Here is a 19,257-nt window from a genome sequence, read left to right as displayed (position 1 = left end):
TCGCAATATCTGTGAGAAAAATCGTAGTCAAAGGTGGAATCTGTAAGGTCGTCAAACGGCAAGCTCTAGGCTTTATTTACATTTTTGTTTTTTGTCTGATGTGTGGGTTGGGGGGAGTGAATAGAAAGATGTAACAAAGCACAATATGAATTGGGAGGTTTCTGTGTGACGGCATTACATATTCAACCTTTAAAGGTGCACTACCTAAGATCTTCGCTAATTTGAAACGGGGACCCTGTAGACTAGTAATTACCACAATCCTCATTTTAAATGTATTGGAAAAACGTAAGTCATATGCATATTCAACTCACTATGCGTTGAAGCCTTGTCGTAAGCTTTGTGTTTAAAGGAACACGCCAACATTATGGGAAATTCGCTGACCGTTTTCTCCAGAGTGAGAGAAGAAGGCGGATATACCAGATTCCTCTCTCTCTCTGCGTTCAGTAGGAAGCTATCCGGCTGCAAGATAGCCTAGCTTAGCACAAATTAATGGAAGTGGACATTACTGGTTAGCTTAGGCGAGAGACTGGCATCTATCTCCTTGGCCGACTCAAGACGGTAAGCAAATGTCCCATAATGTTAGCGTGTTCCCTTCAACACCCTTTTCTCTCACGGTAGTGTTAACATTATGCTCCCTGTGTCACCAGATGGATTGAAGCCTTCCAGGAGGCCATGATCCTTTGACAACTCCACCTCAGTGCCAGTTGGAAGTCGCACCACGACCTCTTCTTAACGCGGGGTCAGAGGTCACTAGCTCAGGAAGCACTGCCCGGATAGGACTAGCCCACCCTACAAAGAGACCCAATGCAGAACGGCAGTTGTGTGTGTGTGTGGATACCAGACTGTTTTCTCAGAAGAGCGACGGACGGATACAGTGTCTGCTTTTTCTCTCTATCCGCACCGCCCTACGTGATGAGACGCGATGAGACGTCTAGCTGAAGCTCGACGTCACGGGGCGAGTTCTCGCTCTCTCACTCGAGAGTCACAGATCCGAGTGCTTTAACTCTGAGACGGTGAGACAACGGGTCGTTCGTCACAGCTGTGGGTCAAAGGTCAAGTGTGTGTGTGCGCGCGTGGAAGTGTCGCTGGATAAATGTCGGGGGTGTAGCGCTGAGATAAAGGAGTCGGAGGCGGTGTATCGAAGTTGAACCTAATCCCTTTATTATTCAGCAACATAACAACATGTCAACGTAATCGAGTTGATAGATAGAATGAATGACCGCGGCAGGAAGTGCCACACACAATATCGTCCAGGGGGAACTACTATTCCCAACAACAGTTCTGTGTGAATTATGTACAGTCACTACAGGGGACCGTCTTTTAAAGTTTTTTTTATTTTTATTTTTGTATCTGGGAATGAATGAAGGAATCACATTTCTGCTAAAGAAATTATGCAGAGAGAAAAAAGGATCTGTGTTTTGATATTTACATTATATCTACCGGTAGATCCTTTCCAGGTCATAGTGCCAGTTCACTGACACGGCCTCCCTTACCTAAAGCTTTTCAGTTGGCGAGTCATGTTTGAGCATTTGAAGCATTCATTTGAAATTGAAGTACCACACTCTTTTTGTTAAAATATTCACAACGTTAATACATTTGATCCGATTCACTTACGACAAGTGACTTTATTTGTCAAAGTGACAACAAGCGATGTAATGAGGTTGGGTTTTACTGTGAAAAACAGGCTTCCGCAAAAAAAGAGGAATATGATGTTGTGCTGTCGGTCGGTTTATACATATCTCCGAAAATCATGTTCATATCTCTTTTACACTTAAAAAGAATCATATATATATCATGGGTAAAACATTATACTGGAGAAAACTGGAAGAAAAAAACTGCATACATGATGTAGATATTTACAGCGAAAAAAGTATTTTGTTTAGTGCCAGCCATGGGTAATACTGTGTATATGGAATTGGGAGAGCAGCATTGACCCTTTTTTTGTCAAAGTCAAGAGCTAATATTTATATAGAATTGTACATTTCTCCTTGTCTTTTGAGTATGTGGGAGGCTTGATTTCTATTTTATTTACCGTAATGGTTTTATAAGCACAGGTTGCCATGTTTTTGTAACTACATCGAAAATGTTATGTTTTGGGTTGGAGGGGGGGGGGGGGGGGGTTGCTGGGGAAATATTTTAATCGAGGCCTTTTATAGTTTTATTTAATTGGATCATTCAAAAGAGATTTGTTTACAAAAAAAGGAACAATTTGCCTTTTGTATTGGAGATGTGAACTTTTTTTTCATGTTTTTAAGTGCAAAAAAACAACATTGAGCTACAATGAACTCTTTTCTTTTTTTACTTCATATCTCTCATTGGTTAAAATGCAATAACATAGACGTATGTTTTGAGTCGCTCAAAACTAATACAGATCCATTTTTCATGACTACTTCCTTACACTCAGCTGGTTTAGTCAGGCATCATCTCTGGGTCTCGCCATCGTCCATAGATCCATCATCACAGTTCACTAGTTCAGGGTTAATCACATGTCATTTCACATGTACTAATCCCATTACCGTAGATTGCACTATAACCCCGCTGTGACCTGGGAGATAAGAGGCCTTGCACGGAGCAACATGGCTGCCCGTGTCACCGTTGGTAACCACTTTCGAAAAGAGAACACATCATTTCTGTTCAGTGTTAAAAGACAAACATTTGGGGAAAACTACAACGTTACTGTTTCAGTAATAAGATAAATAAAGTGATTAATAAGGTTTTGTTGGTATATTTATACTTGTATATCATTGTTTCTTCCGACATGGAGGACAAATGGGCATTCTAAACATTCCGTGAAAAGGCCTCTACGCGGTTTATCCCACTGATGGAGGGATTCCAGAATCTCATTAGTAACCATCAGGAATGGAACTATCCTGGAGATTTCTCCATCTCTAGCTATTCCCCGAGTCATTCTGGCTAGTGGGAATAATCCACCTCTCTCCCCTTTCATTGATCCTCCAATCATATCCTGACTCTGAGGATACAAAAAAAAGAGGGCGGTGCTTGAGACGGGTCAATTATCCCCAATAGTTAGAAACTTAGAAACGCTAGCAGGTAAATTGTTCGTCCTTGGTGACCATTCACTAACAATGACGCTTTCTAAACGGCAAGCCAGTTGGAGCTCTAGTGTCAGATGTAAACAATGATTTTGAACTGTCAGGCAACAGTTTTTAATAATAAAAAAGAAATTAAAATCATGTCCTGTTTTTTTGGGGGGGGGGGGGGGGGGGGGGCAGGAAGGGGTTGAGAGATCAATGGATGGTAGAATGTCATGTCCCAACTCTACTGCGGAGTGCAGATTGTGGCGTGTATACGGGAGTGATTCGAGGATGTGCTTGTATCATGTGTGGCTGTGTGCATGGATCTGCCTGTCCTCCGTTTGATCTGATCAAAGCATTGTGATTGACCTATCCAAAGCATTGCCCTCTTTTCTTGACCCTCCTATCACAACTGCTGCTTTCCTTGGTCAAACTAAAAGAGGGTGGAGCTTGGAATAGGCCAATTGGAGAGATGAGATAGATTAGATTAAAATGTATTGTCATACAGCACAAGTACAGTACAACGGAAATAAATTTGGCATCGAACCAGAGTGCAAATGAAGCGGTAAAATGCAACAGCAATATACAATGTACAGACAGTACAGGTGATTAAACCGGGTACAAAATATACAAATGAGTACTACTGAGTGTAGTGCTAATCAGATGTCTGTACAGAGTTGTAGTAGTATGTACTATCTATATGCTACCATGCAGGTGTATAAGTAAGTATATAGAGGTGTTATATGCAGGTATATTCAGACAAATATGTGTATATATATAAATATATGGTAAATATAAGAATATAAATATGTATACACAGTAAATTTCACAGAGTAAATGTTACTCAAACTGAGTAGCATTTTCTCTGCGCAATTTACTGTGTATACAGCACTGTCGTACATGATAGAGTATTATGGGTAGACTATAGTATGAGGTATATATAGTATGTATGTATATTTACTACAAGTGAATTTCAGTGGGTTGATGCTATTTCTCCCTCATCATCCAGTTTCAGGCTGGCGTCGTTTCTCCTGCCAGCACCAGATTTTATGTTTTTTTTTCTTCCAGAATTACCAAATTACAGAAGAACATTCTCTGAACAGTCGATGACATAACATGCAATTATTATGACAAGTACGGTTATGTGTTTTTCAACACAAAAACATGGGATGAATAGGTTCAAGATTGAGTATAATGGACATACATGTTTTAACTGTAATTAAATACTTAGCCTCTATTCATTCTTTAGAATAATATGTATTTATAAGTACTTTATAGACACTACCAAATACATTATAGTATTTGACAGAGGTGGCAGTAAGAGACACGTGTAAGTCACAATCAAGTCTTAAGTTTTAACCCTCTCAAGTAGGGGTGTAAATATTTGAGCCCACGACGATTCGATTACGATTCTTCAGGCAACGATTCATTCAATGCATCATGAAATCTCTTCATTTGACCACGATTCGATTAATTTTCGATCAGTTAATTCCCCAAAACATTTTTAATACACACATGTGGCTGGGGGAACTGATTCACTCAGCATGAATGGACTATAGGTAAATAAAAAAATCGACATACATTTTTTTAAACCTTACGATCGATGCATTGTTACACCCCTACTCTCAAGTCTTAAAGTCAAGTCCCAAGTTACTGTGTTTAGAATGAAGCAAGTCAGAGTTGAGTCCCATCTATGAGTCAAGCAAGACGGGTCAAGTCATTGCTCACTCAGGTCAAGCAATTCACAAGTCAAGTCACCATGAAAGAGGCGCTTGATAAAGGGGAATACCACCCGTTTACTGTAAGAATTAACATAACCCTTCATGTTGGAAGACAACATGTGTTGACGTGACAATTATGTCAACAGAAATATAATCATTTGATAACTTATTAGTGGATCTTGTAAGCAAGTCACAGTGGAACAGTGATATCAGATGCACTATATAATGAGAGATTCTGGTTATATGCTTTTCCAATGTTGTCTACCACTGCCACAGAAATTCAGCATTTTCTTTTGAAAGTGGTTAGGCAGCCATTTTGGAAGACAACTAAGCAAACATTCCAGGTAAGGCCTCTCATTACTGCACACACACGGGTACGATAAGATAAGGTACAGCACTAATGGAGATCTTGCACAGAATGTTTGTTTAGTTCTCCTTACAGAATGGCTGCCTGTAACCATTGGTAACCACTTTCAAAAGAAGTAGCAGAATTTCTGTGCAGAGCTTTTTATTACCATGCTCTAGTTGTCGAAGCACAATATTACCGTTTCACTGCGACTCGTTTATAAGATTCAGTAATAAAATATAAAATGTCTGTTGACGCAACTGTTGTTCCAACATGGAGGGAACATGTGCATTCTAAACATCCTGTGAAAGGCCTCCATTACTGCACACAACTAATATGAATGATCTAATGGTTACATAAAGGATTATTATAAATACTAAATGTTTTCTTTGTGTAGTCTGTAGACTTTTGCCATTGCCGTCTGCTCCCTGTGATCGCTTGTAATAAAACTGCCGTCGTCCTTGAAGCTGGACATTCCAACCATTTAGCGTAATTCTTGTTGTAACTGTAAATGAAGAGGACTCTGCGTACAAAAAAGGTACAATCACCATATCAATCTTTACTGTGAATCATTTTCACTGTACACGCAAATATAAATATGCAATAATAAAACCTTTAGCATACAATCAAACAGTTAGTGTTCTGTAACTAAATGACTTAACATGCCAAAGCTGCACTCATGGATTTCGATGAAAAAAAAACACCATAATAATTACCTACTATAGGATCTATAAGAATTACAAACCAAGCAAAGTGAAATTAAATGAAAAAAAAAAAAATTATACAGTAGCATCAGCCTGACTATAGTACAGTACCCCCTGCAGCAACAACTGAGTGGTTAGGAGACTTTTTTTCTTTTTGACAGTTGGGAGCCAATTTCATTCCAGCTGACTCACCACAGAAGATCCAGACATTTCCTCTATTTGTGGAGATTAGTAGTGATTCGATTTAATATAAAAAAAAACAAATTTTTCTTTTCCTGAATTGAAATTGACCCCACGTCTGTAAAAGGAAATATGACTGCATACTGTGAATAAATATCGTCCCGATGACTCAGCATTCTAGAGGCTGCTTCTCCGCAATATCACGTCCTGGCCTCCGGAGGCACTTATCCGTGCGACTGGGCATTGTTGGAAATGTTGCGATACCCCTTTGTTGGACCTCAAATACCATACCGGCCCTAAGACGATACTTTCTCAATACTTCATTGAGCGATGTGCTTTTTGATGGATGTCAGTAACCAAATTTTTTTTCGATACCCTGTCCTACTGGTCAAGAATGTGTCTCAGTCAATCAACCCGCCACAGTCAGTTTCAAGTCCTCCTGACGCCGTTAAAGACACAGTCTGTAAGTTCACAGGTAACCACTGGCCTCTGGGGCGGATGTTTGTTTGAGTACGTCTCATAATGCTGTTACCGTAGCGACCAACTGTAGCGATCGTCCTCCGACGTAAACGCCCCTCTTACATGCCAAGGTCTGTCACACAATTGACCTACCTCAAACGAGTTTATCCGAGGGAAGCAACAGTTGTGATTGGAGGATCAAGAAAAGCGGGCAGGGCTTGATATTGGTCAATTAGGCAGCTCCCACTGGTAGAGGTTTATAAGCCCCAAGTTGAATTATTATTTATTATTATTTTGGCTTCCAACATGGACGACTGATTTTGAAAGCATGTCGGGGGGGGGGGGGGGGGGAGTGGGACCTTCATTTAACGATCTCTCTCATAGGATCATAAACATTTCTTTAAGACATTTTCAAAGTTTATAACTCTTACAGACTGCTTCTTGGGCCGTTCTCTGGTGTAAAGACCTATATTGACAGTTACTAAATAACGGATTCCAAGGCCATCTTTTTGCCAAACATACAAAAAGATAGATGCACTTATATCTATAATGGATTGCCCATCTATCACTGTATATACCTACAGTTACCTAAACCCTTCAGATCTGCCAAACAGCATAGGTGAAACGCAGGGTTAAGCGTTTGTCCGGTCCAGATGTTACTGCAGCTCTTCTCTCTCTCTCTCTCTCTCTCTCTTTCTTTCTCAACAGTCCCAGGCTGGAAAGGTGTTAGGCATTCAGGAGAAGCGCTAGGCCAAGGCTTCATGTAGGCTGAAAGGGGGGGGGGGGTTTGGGAAAGAGGTTCGGGGAGAGGAGTGCAGTAACTGGTCCAGAAGGGGCCAATCGGGAGGCTTTATACAAAAAGGGTCAAAGGTCGGGAGTATGTACAGAGATCATCCGGGGTGTGCGTTTGTCTTCAGAGGTTTCTACTGCCGGCTCTTCAGGGATTCCACCAACCTAGAGAGAGGAGAGCAAGCATTTAAATCAGAGGTCAGAGGTCATACAGGTGTGCTGGGTGAGTGATGTGTACAGAGGTCATACAGGTGTGCTGGGTGAGTGATGTGTACAGAGGTCATACAGGTGTGCTGGGTGAGTGATGTGTACAGAGGTCATACAGGTGTGCTGGGTGAGTGATGTGTACAGAGGTCATACAGGTGTGCTGGGTGAGTGATGTGTACAGAGGTCAGTCATACAGGTGTGCTGGGTGAGTGATATGTACAGAGGTCATACAGGTGTGCTGGGTGAGTGATGTGTACAGAGGTCATACAGGTGTTACACATGAATGGATGAAATCATTGACCCAGCCACTCTGCCCCTTAGTGGCGGCTCCCACTTTCTGTGCCCAGTAGAGTAGACAAATGTATCAGCCATAGACAACATTTACTTTTATCAATGAATGTAAAATATTTAAAAAGGGGAAAAAAAGAAGACTGTATGGCCTTATCACACATCCCTGAATGATAGATTATTTGCTATATATACTATATTAATATGCTATACCCCAATCTCAAAGTGTGAACGATAGCACGTTAGAAGTCGCGCCCCCACTTGGGAGACAGGAGCAGTTCCATTTTCATCCCATTGACGCAGCGTTCAATGCGTTATCTTCCTCTATTAGAGTATCTTTGCTATAGACCTACCATTCCATGGCCTTGTCTTAAACTATAGACCTACCATTCCATGGCCTCGTCCTAAACTATAGACCCATCATTCCATGGCCTCGTCCTAAACTATAGACCTACCATTCTACGACCTCGTCATAAACTATAGACCCATCATTCCATGGCCTCGTCCTAAACTATAGACCTACCATTCCATGGCCTCGTCATAAACTATAGACCTACCATTCCATGGCCTCGTCCTAAACTATAGACCTACCATTCTACGACCTCGTCATAAACTATAGACCCACCATTCCATAGCCTCGTCCTAAACTATAGACCTACCATTCCATGACCTCGTCCTAAACTATAGACCTACCATTCCATGGCCTCGTCCTAAACTATAGACCTACCATTCCATGGCCTCGTCCTAAACTATAGACCTACCATTCCATGGCCTCGTCCTAAACTATAGACCTACCATTCCATGGCCTCGTCCTAAACTATAGACCTACCATTCCATGGCCTTGTCTTAAAGTATAGACCTACCATTCCATGGCCTCGTCCTAAACTATAGACCCATCATTCCATGGCCTCGTCATAAACTATAAACTATAGACCTACCATTCCATAGCCTCGTCCTAAACTATAGACCTACGATTCCATGGCCTCGTCCTAAACTATAGACCTACGATTCCATGGCCTCGTCCTAAACTATAGACATACCATTCCATGGCCTCGTCCTAAACTATAGACATACCATTCCATGGCCTCGTCCTAAACTATAGACATACCATTCCATGGCCTCGTCCTAAACTATAGACATACCATTCCATGGCCTCGTCCTAAACTATAGACCTACCATTCCATGGCCTCGTCCAGGCCTGTGCCCTTAGTAGCGGAGGTCTTGAAGATCTGCCACTTCCTGTCCTTGAGGGCAGGGAGCCCCAGGCAGGTGGCCACCTCTGGGGGAGTCATGGCCTGCTCCATGTCCTGCTTGTTAGCAAACACCACCAGGATCGCCTTCTTCAGCTCCTCTTCCTGGAACACATGAACAGAACACGCTGAAGTGAACCGATGTCAGAACCTCTTAAACTAGGGATGCACCGATATGAAGGTTTTGGCCGATAATCAATATTAACATTTCTGTTATAGCTGATGATAACCAATATTGATATGATCTGTATATATATTATTTTGTATTATTTGTATGTACTGAAACAATGTTCGCTCAGAACCCTGTGCCGTGTCACATGCAAGTAACGTTAGACAGATAAATAATCATCAATTGTTCACATGGGCCCAGCTTTGCTCATTGGTCCGATGCAATCAATAAGGAAATCACTATCACCAGCTGATATGTGTTTACTGATATATATCTACCCAGTTATGCTCATCAGACCGACACCAATATATGAAAGGAAATCACTATCATCGGCCAATACCGATGTGGTCACAGATATATTGTGCATCCCTAATCTAAAACGGAATAGAGAGGGGTACAAGTTAAGCAACGAACAGACAGTGAACGCACGCAGAGAAAAGGGATTCACAGTCGGAGCTTTTTCACTGCAAGTAGCGACACAGAGCACCAAACTTGAATTATCCAATACTGTAGAGCAGAGTACCAATCTCATCCAGACGTTGTACTGAACAATACAGACTTAGACCAGGGGACATTAACTGGAGTCATCTTCTCAAAGTGACTGGAGTTGAATTTAGTAGCATTCTTTTCTCTCTCTTTGCTGAGCTGTGCTCAGTTCTCCTGTCTGGTCAGTCATAACGCCGCAACACAGTGATCATGAATCAAGGGGACGACCATACATTTGCATTAATTATTGTACATACATCAACACAATTTTCATAATTTTGGCTCTGGTGACAAAGGATTTTTTTGTATCCACTTTTTCTCCTTATTTTTATTTTTTTTCTATTTTTTATTATTTTTTTTGTCCCAATCTCATGTTTCCAATTCTCCCCTCCCCTGTCTTGAACGTTGCGCGCATATGCCCCCCACTGCTCGGTTGTAGGGAGGATAGAAGCCTTGCATCACGTGTCCCCTCCGGTACACGAGGAGGCAGCCTGTCACATCTTTTCACCTGCCAGCGCGGACTCTCATTGGCGAGGTGTAACGTGTGGGAGGCTCACGCTGCCCTTCCTGTCTCTGCTGTGCAGGTGTCCCCCAACCGACATGTAGGAGTCACTGTTTACAAAGGATTTGAAATGAAACAATCAAGATGTGCTTTAAGTGAAGACTTTCAGCTTTAATTTTAGGGTATTTTAAATCAGGTCAATGGTGTAGGAATTACAACCATTTCTATATGTGCCTCCCTCTTTTTTTAAGGGGACCAAAAGTAATTGGGCAATTGGCAGCTCAGCTGTTGCATGGCCAGGTGTGCGTTATTCACTTATTGTTTAATTTCTAAAGTAGCAGATCAAAGGTCTGTTGCCGTCAACTCTCAATATGAGGTCCAAAGAGCCGTCACTATCAGTGAAGCAACCCATCATTAGGCTGAATACTCTAAACAAACCCATCAGAGAGATAGCAAAAACATTAGCTGTGGCCAAATCAACTGTTTGGTACATTCTTAACACTTTGGCTGCCATGGGTTAAATTCATTATCAACCGTAGGTTGCCGGCTCTATTTGTCTATAGAGAAAGTCCCCTTCTTTGCAGGGCTATAACTTTTTAAATTCTATTGCTACATTGCCATTATTAGGGCCCATTCAAAGTCCTATATGTATTGTTCATTGTGTAGCAACGTTAAACTTTTTCATTCACATATTCATAGTAAAGTATGGTCTAGACTCTAATGTATAAGTATGTTTTCATCTCTTTCTGCAGCTTTCTCCAGAACGTGATCTATAGCCCCAAATACATTATATTGATGATGCAATACAGTTTTATGGCAATCAGCGCGATATAAAAAATTCCAACTAGACGTACTTCTAGAAGTTACTACACGTCATCTGATGTTGACCGGATGGGCTAGGGGGCGTTTATAATTCCGTGGGCAGCGTTATACCAATCATCTAATGTGGGTCAAATGTTGATAATAGCAGTTAGTATCGAAGACGGTAACGTTACACGCTAAAACTCACCCCAGTCTCCGCGCGCCGTTGGGCGATCATCGTAGAGTAGAAATTTTACCATTATGGGATGTCGATTTACCCGGTCCATCTCCAGCTTGTATAATGGTATATACGTCCAAATCATGTTGTTTATCGAGTTATTGGCAATCGATCGCTATGTAGTGTGTCGAGATCGAGTCCCGGGACCTATAGCCAGTGCCCGGAAGTAATACGGCCGACCAGCACAACCTCTACGGCACTTCCTGTTAAGCGATTGCGCCGATCGGCCACCAGATGGCGCTCCTGAACCGCCAGAGAGCTCAGTGGGTCCTCCTGGTGGATCTCAGGCCAGCGGAGGGGAAATATGAATCCGATCCCAGATTTTTGAAATATTGATATTAAAGACGCTGTAAAGCGTCTTCGGCAACTTGAGCATGGCCGGGAATGACGTGTTTAGGCGTTTTCCGGCAGCCAAAGTGTTAAAAAGAAAGAACACACTGGTGAACTCAGCAACACCCAAAGACCACAGAAAACAACTGTGGTGGATGACAGAAGAATTATTTCCCTGGTGAAGAAAAACCCCTTCACAACAGTTGGCCAGATCTAGAACACTCTCCAGGAGGTCGCCGTATCTGTGTCAAAGTCAACGATCAAGAGAAGACTTCACCAGAGTGAACACAGAGGGTTCACCACAAGATGTAAACCATTGGTGAGCCTCAAAAACAGGAAGACTCATTGGACGGCGCTTCACACTGCAGATGGACAATGACCCGATACTGCAAAAGCAACCAAAGAGTTTTGAAGGCAAATAACTAGAATGTCATGCAATGGCCAAGTCAATCACCTGACCTGAATCCAATTGAGCATGCATTTCACTTGCACAAGACACAACTGAAGGGAAAATGCCCCCAGAACAAACAGGAACTGAAGACGGTTGCAGTAGAGGCCTGGCAGAGCATCACCAGGGACGAAACCCAGTGTCTGGTGATGTCTATGGGTTCCAGACTTCAGGCCGTCATCGACTGCAAAGGATTTGCAACAAAGTATTAAAAGTGACCATTTAATTTATGGATTGTTAGTTTGTCCAATTACTTTTGGTCCCTTAAAATGGGGGGGGGGGGGGGTGCACATCTTGATCGTTTCATTTCAAGTCCATTGTGGTGGTGTACAGAGCCAAAATTGTGTAAATATCCAAATATGTATGGACCCGACTGTATCATGGACATGTCCCAGCATGCACTTCCAAATTACAGACAAAACTGCAAGCCTCCCGAGGCTCACAGTGGCAGTAAGCTCTCTGCCCACGGCTCGGAGAGACCGCCACACACGTGAAGAAGCCTGAATGAGGTGCTGGAAGCAGAGCACAGTCACTGCAGGAGAGAACATCCACAAACTTAACTCCACTGCAAATGTCACTTAATCTAATAATGCTACCGAGTTTTACGACAGAGACAAATGCATTTGTGGTTCCCAAAGTGTGGGGCATGGAGCTACTGCAGGTGGGGCGCAAAAGGAAATTAAGAATAATATGAATTTAGCCTACCAAAACTGATATCGGATAGGAGATTTCTTTTCATTCAAATAATAATAATTTGCCTAATAATTTGCCACGTATTTAGGCTTCTGAATATGCTCTGTATAAAGAATAACACACCCCTCCCCTGTCTTGAACGTTGCTCGCATATGCCCCCCACTGGCCGGTTGTAGGGAGGATAGAAGCCTTGCATCACGTGTCCCCTCAGATACACGAGGAGGCAGCCTGTCACATCTTTTCACCTGCCAGCGCGGACTCTCATTGGCGAGGTGTAACGTGTGGGAGGCTCACACTACCCCCGCCATTTCCTGTCTCTGCTGTGCAGGCGTCCCCCAACCGACCTGTAGGAGTCGCTGTCCACAACGTCCAGATTAGCACCCATCGACTTCCCACCCGCTGACTCTGCCAATTGAGTTAGTATGACGGCCGGCCCAAGCCGGAGGCAACGCCGACAGCCGGAGTCGAACCCGGTGTCTCTTCAAGTTTCAAGTTTCTTTAATAGTTGTCATACAGAAGTACAGAATACTTTTATACAAAATGCTTCTTACTGTTACGCTCCAGAGACTGTGCTAGACAAGATAAGTATGAAATAAAATAAAGTAGCATGTAAAAAGAAGTAAAAATAGAGGTCACAGTGTTCAGTATAGACATATGTACAATGTTCGATGCAGAATAGAAGTAACTGAGTTACCATACAATATACAATATACTATGCAATGTACTAATATACAATACTATATACTATAGTGCAAAGCAGAAATGGGATGAGGTACAATTTAGGTACAATTTACAGTAAGGTGTACGAGTTGTAGTGCAAATCCTTTACCAATAAATATAAAGTGTGTTTAGGTGATCTAAAGTGTGGAGAGTGGGTGCTGCAGTGTGTTTGTTTAAAGTGAGTGTGTGCGTGTGGATGTGTGTGCTGTGTGCATTTGATGGTTGTTGCATAGTGTTTATTGTTCGTTGAGCAGTCTGATGGCCTGGGGATAGAAGCTTCTTCTGAGTCTTTCTGTGCTCGCCTTGAGACTCCGGTATCGCTTGCCTGACCGCAGCAGTTCAAAGAGGCAGTTGTTCGGGTGGCTGGAGTCCTTGATGATTCTCTTAGCCTTACCCCTGCACCGCTTGTTGTAAATGTTCTGGAGGGTGGAAAGCCCCCCTCCAATTGTGCGTTCCGCTGAACGTGTCACTCTTTGTAGTCTGCTTCGGTCTTGTGCAGTGCTATTCCCAAACCAGGAGGTGATGTTGCCAGTCAGATGCTCTCTATTGTACATGAGTAGAAGTTCTTAAGGATCTTCTGACTGACTTGGAACTTCCTTAGGCGCCTGAGGAAGTAGAGGCGTTGTCGTGCCTTCTTCACAACACTGTCAATGTGTGTGGTCCATGTCAAGTCCTTGGATATGTGGGCTCCGAGGTACTTAAAACTGTTCACTCTCTCAACCGGTGCCCCGTCGATGCTGAGGGGGCTGTAGTCCCTGACCCCCGACCTCCTAAAGTCCACAATCATCTCCTTTGTTTTGCTGACGTTCAGGGAGAGTCTGTTCTCCTGGCACCATCCCGCCAGGACCTTGACCTCTTCCAGGTAGGCCCTCTCGTCTTTTGCAGAGATCAGGCCCACCACTACTGTGTCGTCAGCAAATTTGATGATTGTGTTGTTGCCCCGCTGAGCCACACAGTCATGTGTGTACAGGGAGTAGAGGAGGGGACTCAGAACACAGCCCTGTGGGGCCCCTATGTTGAGGGTGATGGATGAGGAGGTGCAGTTGCCTGCTCTCACCACCTGGGGTCTGCCCGTCAGGAAGTCCAAGACCCACTGGCAGAGGTCATAGTTCAAGCCCAGGTCCCTGAGCTTGGCTATGAGTTTGGAGGGGACTATGGTATTGAATGCTGAGCTGTAGTCGATGAATAGCATTCTCACATAGTTCCCCTGCCTCTTGTCCAGGTGTGATGCTGCTGTGTGCAGCACATGGGCTATGGCGTCCTCCGTGGACCTGTTGGGGTGGTATGCAAATTGCAGGGGGTCCAGGTTGATGGGGAGGGAGGAACAGATGTAGCCCTTCACTAGCTTCTCAAAGCACTTCATGGCTATGGAGGTGAGAGCGCAATGTCCGCTGCGCCACCCAGCCACCCTTTGTTATGTTAATCTTGTGTCGTTAGTAGTCGAGGAGATGGCCTGTTTGTAGCCTAAAATCTAACTACCCAAGTGGGGCCTGATTGAAAAAGTTTGGGAACCACCGAGTTAAATAAGCTCTCTTCCTGAAACACGCCGAGGACCCTAAACAGAGAGCGGACACAGCAGTCATATCCTGTGAGAAATGGTCATGTAACACATGTGTGGTTAAAACGGGTCTGCGGCGCTACCCATTTGATTTGGCACCACAGCGCTAAACCAGAGAGGTTTGTTCACGTCGTCATACTCCAACCTAAGTACAAGAGTAAACACTGAAGAAGGCCAGACACGTTGTTTGTTTGTTGGCTACTGCTATGCATTAACACATTGACCGCCAGCAGCAGGGGGCGCTGATCCCCCTTCAGTGCCAGGTCTTTATTCAATGGGTGTAGTTTTAGACTTATAGCTATAATGGATCTAATAACGCCGTCGACTGTCAGTGAGTTGCTTCTGGTCAACATGCAAAAAACAGATTGTTTTTTCATCCGTACATTTCCGTTTTATACCGTTTTGAATATGAGTATGGTTTGGGTGATTCTGAGTAAATCCCATGAAGGACGAGGAGAAAAAGGCATTTTACTGTAATCCAGTTATCACGTTGTAATTTTGTGGCTGATTATCTAATCATCCTGAAATCAACGCTAGATTATTGGTATTGTTATCCAATTATTTGATCGCCATTCCAGTTATCCACAGCGATCCTGTCCCAGACATTACCGAGCGTTACACATGAACGGGCGGGCGGGGTTAGTGTGCCATGCTATCGTTGTAAGCCCCTGCCTCACCCGAGTATTTAAACCCCGCCCCCACGGCTCAGATCGGCTCAGAAAACACACCAGACCGTTTCAAATGGGGTGCAATGGCGCCGCAAGGCAGTAGAGGACAGTGTTGACCGTCTGCCAGCTCAGACAGGGTCTGAAGGGTCTGCAGAGGCTGCAGCCATGAATTATGAATAGATATAGCGAATAAAAGAAATAACGATCATAAAAACGAGTTTACTCGTTGTTGGCGCTCCGCGGTTGGACGGCAATAACGAGTATACTCGTTTTTGGCGCAGAACCAGTTAAAAGAAGCATTTAAACATAGGCTCCGCCTACCTCCAGCATGGCCACCAACTCGGACTTGGAGATGCCCATCCTGTCCCGGTCACTGCTGTCCACGACATAGATTACTGCATCCGTATTAGAGTAGTAACATCGCCAGTAAGGCCTGGGGGAGGAGAGAGTATTAGAGTAGTAACAATTTTTACTATATTGTCATCCACAATATTGAAAATAAAAATATCTAGCTTCTAATAACGTATACACTGTTATAATACATTATAATGCATCATAGAAAGTATAGAGTACATTAGTTATGCATGTGTTATACATGTGTACACATTAGTTACACATACCTGATACTCGTCTGGCCTCCCAGATCCCACACCTGAAACTTGAGGTTCTTGTACGTCACCGTTTCTACGTTGAAACCGATGGCTGTGCACGGAGAAACCCACAAGGGACAGAGTGAGAGCAGAAATGCTGGTACTTGAATGATAAGTGTAGCATAGAAAAAGGAGGATGTTCTATGGAAGTTCCGAGAGGGAACATGCTCCACCAAATACAGTTCTATGGAAGTTCTGAGAGGTAGGGTTAGGTACCGTTCACATTTGAACATTATCTGGCCTCAGTAAATACCACACACACACACACAGAAAGGGAGAATAGCTTAAAGCAGACTTAATGAATTTGAAATATTTCAGCTAATTAAGTTAAATGTTTTTATCATCAACTATCCAGTTAGTTTTTATAGTGTGTGTGAGAGTGAGTGAGTGAGTGAGTGAGTGAGTGAGTGAGTGAGTGAGTGAGTGAGTGAGTGAGTGAGTGAGTGAGTGAGTGAGTGAGTGAGTGAGTGAGTGAGTGAGTGAGTGAGTGAGTGAGTGAGTGAGAGAGAGAGAGAGAGAGAGAGAGAGAGAGAGAGAGAGAGAAAATGTATTTCTCCGCTGTGAGCATTTCCAGGGTTCGTTTAACTGTTTTGGGACCAGCTTACTTAACGTTAGCGCTAGCAGCTAACATTAGTTAAGGTGTTTACTGTGACTTGGGCATACAGGAATGGCAAGGAAGGATGCAAGGCAGAATAGCTAGATGTCATAGCTTCTAAAATGTAAAAGGTTCACGCTGGTCTGTGTCTATTATGAAATGACAATTGCGTGTCATTGGAATTCTGATTATTTTCTATTTGGGCTGGTCTTAATCTCTCTGCTCTCCACATACCGAAATGTGGCACCGATTGATCTAAAGTGAATCGGTACTCAGGAGTAGCGACGTAATTCGGTTGGTACCCTTAAAAGTACAGAGTTCCATCCCCAACCCTACTGAGAGGGAACATGCATCCATCAAATGTGGCTCTATAGAAGGTCTGGGAGGAAAGACACAGCAGGTAAACCTAGAAACAGCTTGAAGAGAAGCGGTACGTACTGGGGATGGTGGTGACCACCTCTCCAACCTGCAGTCGGTAAAGGATGGTGGTTTTCCCGGCACCGTCCAAACCCAGGATCAGAATCCTCATCTCCCTGGTGCCGAACAGGCCTGAGAAGAGACTGGAGAAGAACCCACCTGAAGAGGAGGAGGGGGGGGAGAGAGAGAGAGAGAGAGAGAGAGAGAGAGAGAGAGAGAGAGACGGAAAGAGAGACAGAGAGACAGAGAGACAGAGAGAGAGAGAGAGAGAGAGAGAGAGAGACAGAGAGACAGAGAGAGAGAGAGATATTGACAGAGAGATATTGACTGTGGATTTACCTAAATGAACAGAGGGGCGATGTGTGCAGCAGTGCAGTAGACTATGGGCTACCTAGGTCATAGTTCCTCATGTCAATCAGGGGATCATGTGACCAGGATACAATACAGAATAGCAGGAAATGGGCCAATGGTTGAAAGGATGTGATGAGTATTAAAAACTAGGCCTAAAGAGGGGGAAATCCCTCTTGCTACTATTCCAATGAATTTGTACAGTTCAGTCAACATCTAGAAACAGAACGGTCTCCCTAAACTGTAAATCAGAGCATCAAGACTTGAATTAAAAAAAATTATATTTTTTTATCTCGTCATCAAGTGACACTCCTTGGGGTTGGTTCCTTGACAAACGAATTAGTGTCCAAACTTGTGTGTGCTCGTAAAATTTTTGTTTGAGCCATTATATCTAAATAACTTTTTATTTAAATATAGTGCTTTTACAGCTCTGTCTCGGTCATAGAAACGTACCCCATGTTCCAGTGAAACCACCGTGGGTAACCTGGGAGTTATTCCCACTATATTCACTGTCCATGGAGCAGCTCCGTGGCTCATCTCTTGATGGCATCATCACTAGAATCGTGTCTCTCTAGGTAACTCACACTTGTTCATATTCACTCAATTGAACCTGAGCTGTACTTAAAATGTGACGGTGTGTCATAAAAGTAAGGACAACTTAACATCCTCCTTAATAGTGGTTTATAAGCACAGCTAGCTAAAGTGGTTATATTGATTGATTGATTGATTGATTGATTGATTGATTGATTGAAAACTTTATTATATTGCAGAATGGGTACAGTACAGTACGGCTCAATACACACAATTGTTAAGGGGATGCAGACCAGAGAAAGACTTTCGTCTTGTTTACATCAGGGTCCCCCATTTTCAATTCATCATAACATATATGACACACACGACGACATACAGATAGACAGTACTGCTACATCTATACATTTATGACATACCAGATTTGCAAATACAGTACTGTTTGTGATACAAAAAGAGTCCAGAAAAGAGAGTATATACATTTGACGTAGAAACTGTACATTGGAGGAGGTTGGGTGACTATAGAGTGACTAGTTTCCTAGCACACTAGACAACTAAAGTTATTAGATATTTACATACTGTACTAGACAACCACTGATAGGACAGCATCCTTACTTCTGTCAAGCAACTGGTTAAACAAGATGTTGACTGCGTTAGCTAGCTTCATTTATTATTAAGTTACCTTAGTTGAGACTGACAGGATAGGTTTTTATAAATTATGGAATGAACACCTGGATAGATAGGTTAGTGTGGGATATAGGTAGCTTTGGAACGGAAGACAAACTGTATTCTTAATATTTTCTATATGGAATGTATCGTAGCCAGCTATAGCTAAATGGCTAACATTAGCAAAAATGCGACCGAGTACTTAGATGATGTCGCGTAGTAGGTGGGGCAGACACAACAATAATAGCCTATTAAACAAATGCATATACACAGTAGAACATTCAGTTGTTGTTGTTGTTGCAATGACAACATTGCTATTGTATTCATTGATAAGAGAACTCACCCATTTTGACGAGAGACAGAAATGTTTAAATCACCGACGCTGTTCGGCAGCACTGCTTCCGGGTGGGTGACGTGTCTCTTGGGTACGTCACGAAGCCTCGTTTCTTTCCGCAACATGA

General features: G+C 43.1%; 2 protein-coding genes across 2 annotated transcripts in view; one reads left to right on the top strand and one right to left on the bottom strand.

Annotated features, from left to right (window-relative positions):
* Positions 1 to 2,072, top strand: part of fgd6 (FYVE, RhoGEF and PH domain containing 6) — a 49,247-nt gene extending 47,175 nt beyond the window's left edge. The window contains 1 exon segment of the mRNA XM_084330495.1: positions 648 to 2,072. Coding sequence (XP_084186621.1) covers positions 648 to 684 — 37 coding nt within the window. The 3' untranslated portion in view covers positions 685 to 2,072.
* A 3,569-nt stretch (positions 2,073 to 5,641) lies between these two features.
* Positions 5,642 to 19,217, bottom strand: arl1 (ADP-ribosylation factor-like 1). Its single transcript, XM_084330058.1, has 6 exons — positions 19,140 to 19,217; positions 17,276 to 17,413; positions 16,213 to 16,294; positions 15,914 to 16,025; positions 8,906 to 9,084; positions 5,642 to 7,399 (listed from the first exon to the last, which is right to left on the bottom strand). Exons 1-6 carry the CDS (start codon positions 19,141 to 19,143, stop codon positions 7,369 to 7,371), a joined length of 546 nt encoding a protein of 181 aa, XP_084186184.1. The 5' UTR covers positions 19,144 to 19,217; the 3' UTR covers positions 5,642 to 7,368.
* Positions 19,218 to 19,257: the final 40 nt, after the last annotated feature.

The sequence above is a fragment of the Notolepis coatsorum genome (assembly GCF_963971535.1).
Source record: "Notolepis coatsorum genome assembly, chromosome: 15".
NCBI lineage: Eukaryota > Metazoa > Chordata > Actinopteri > Aulopiformes > Paralepididae > Notolepis > Notolepis coatsorum.
Note: the sequence above shows the minus strand (reverse complement) of the source record. Positions and strands in the feature narration are given on the sequence as shown.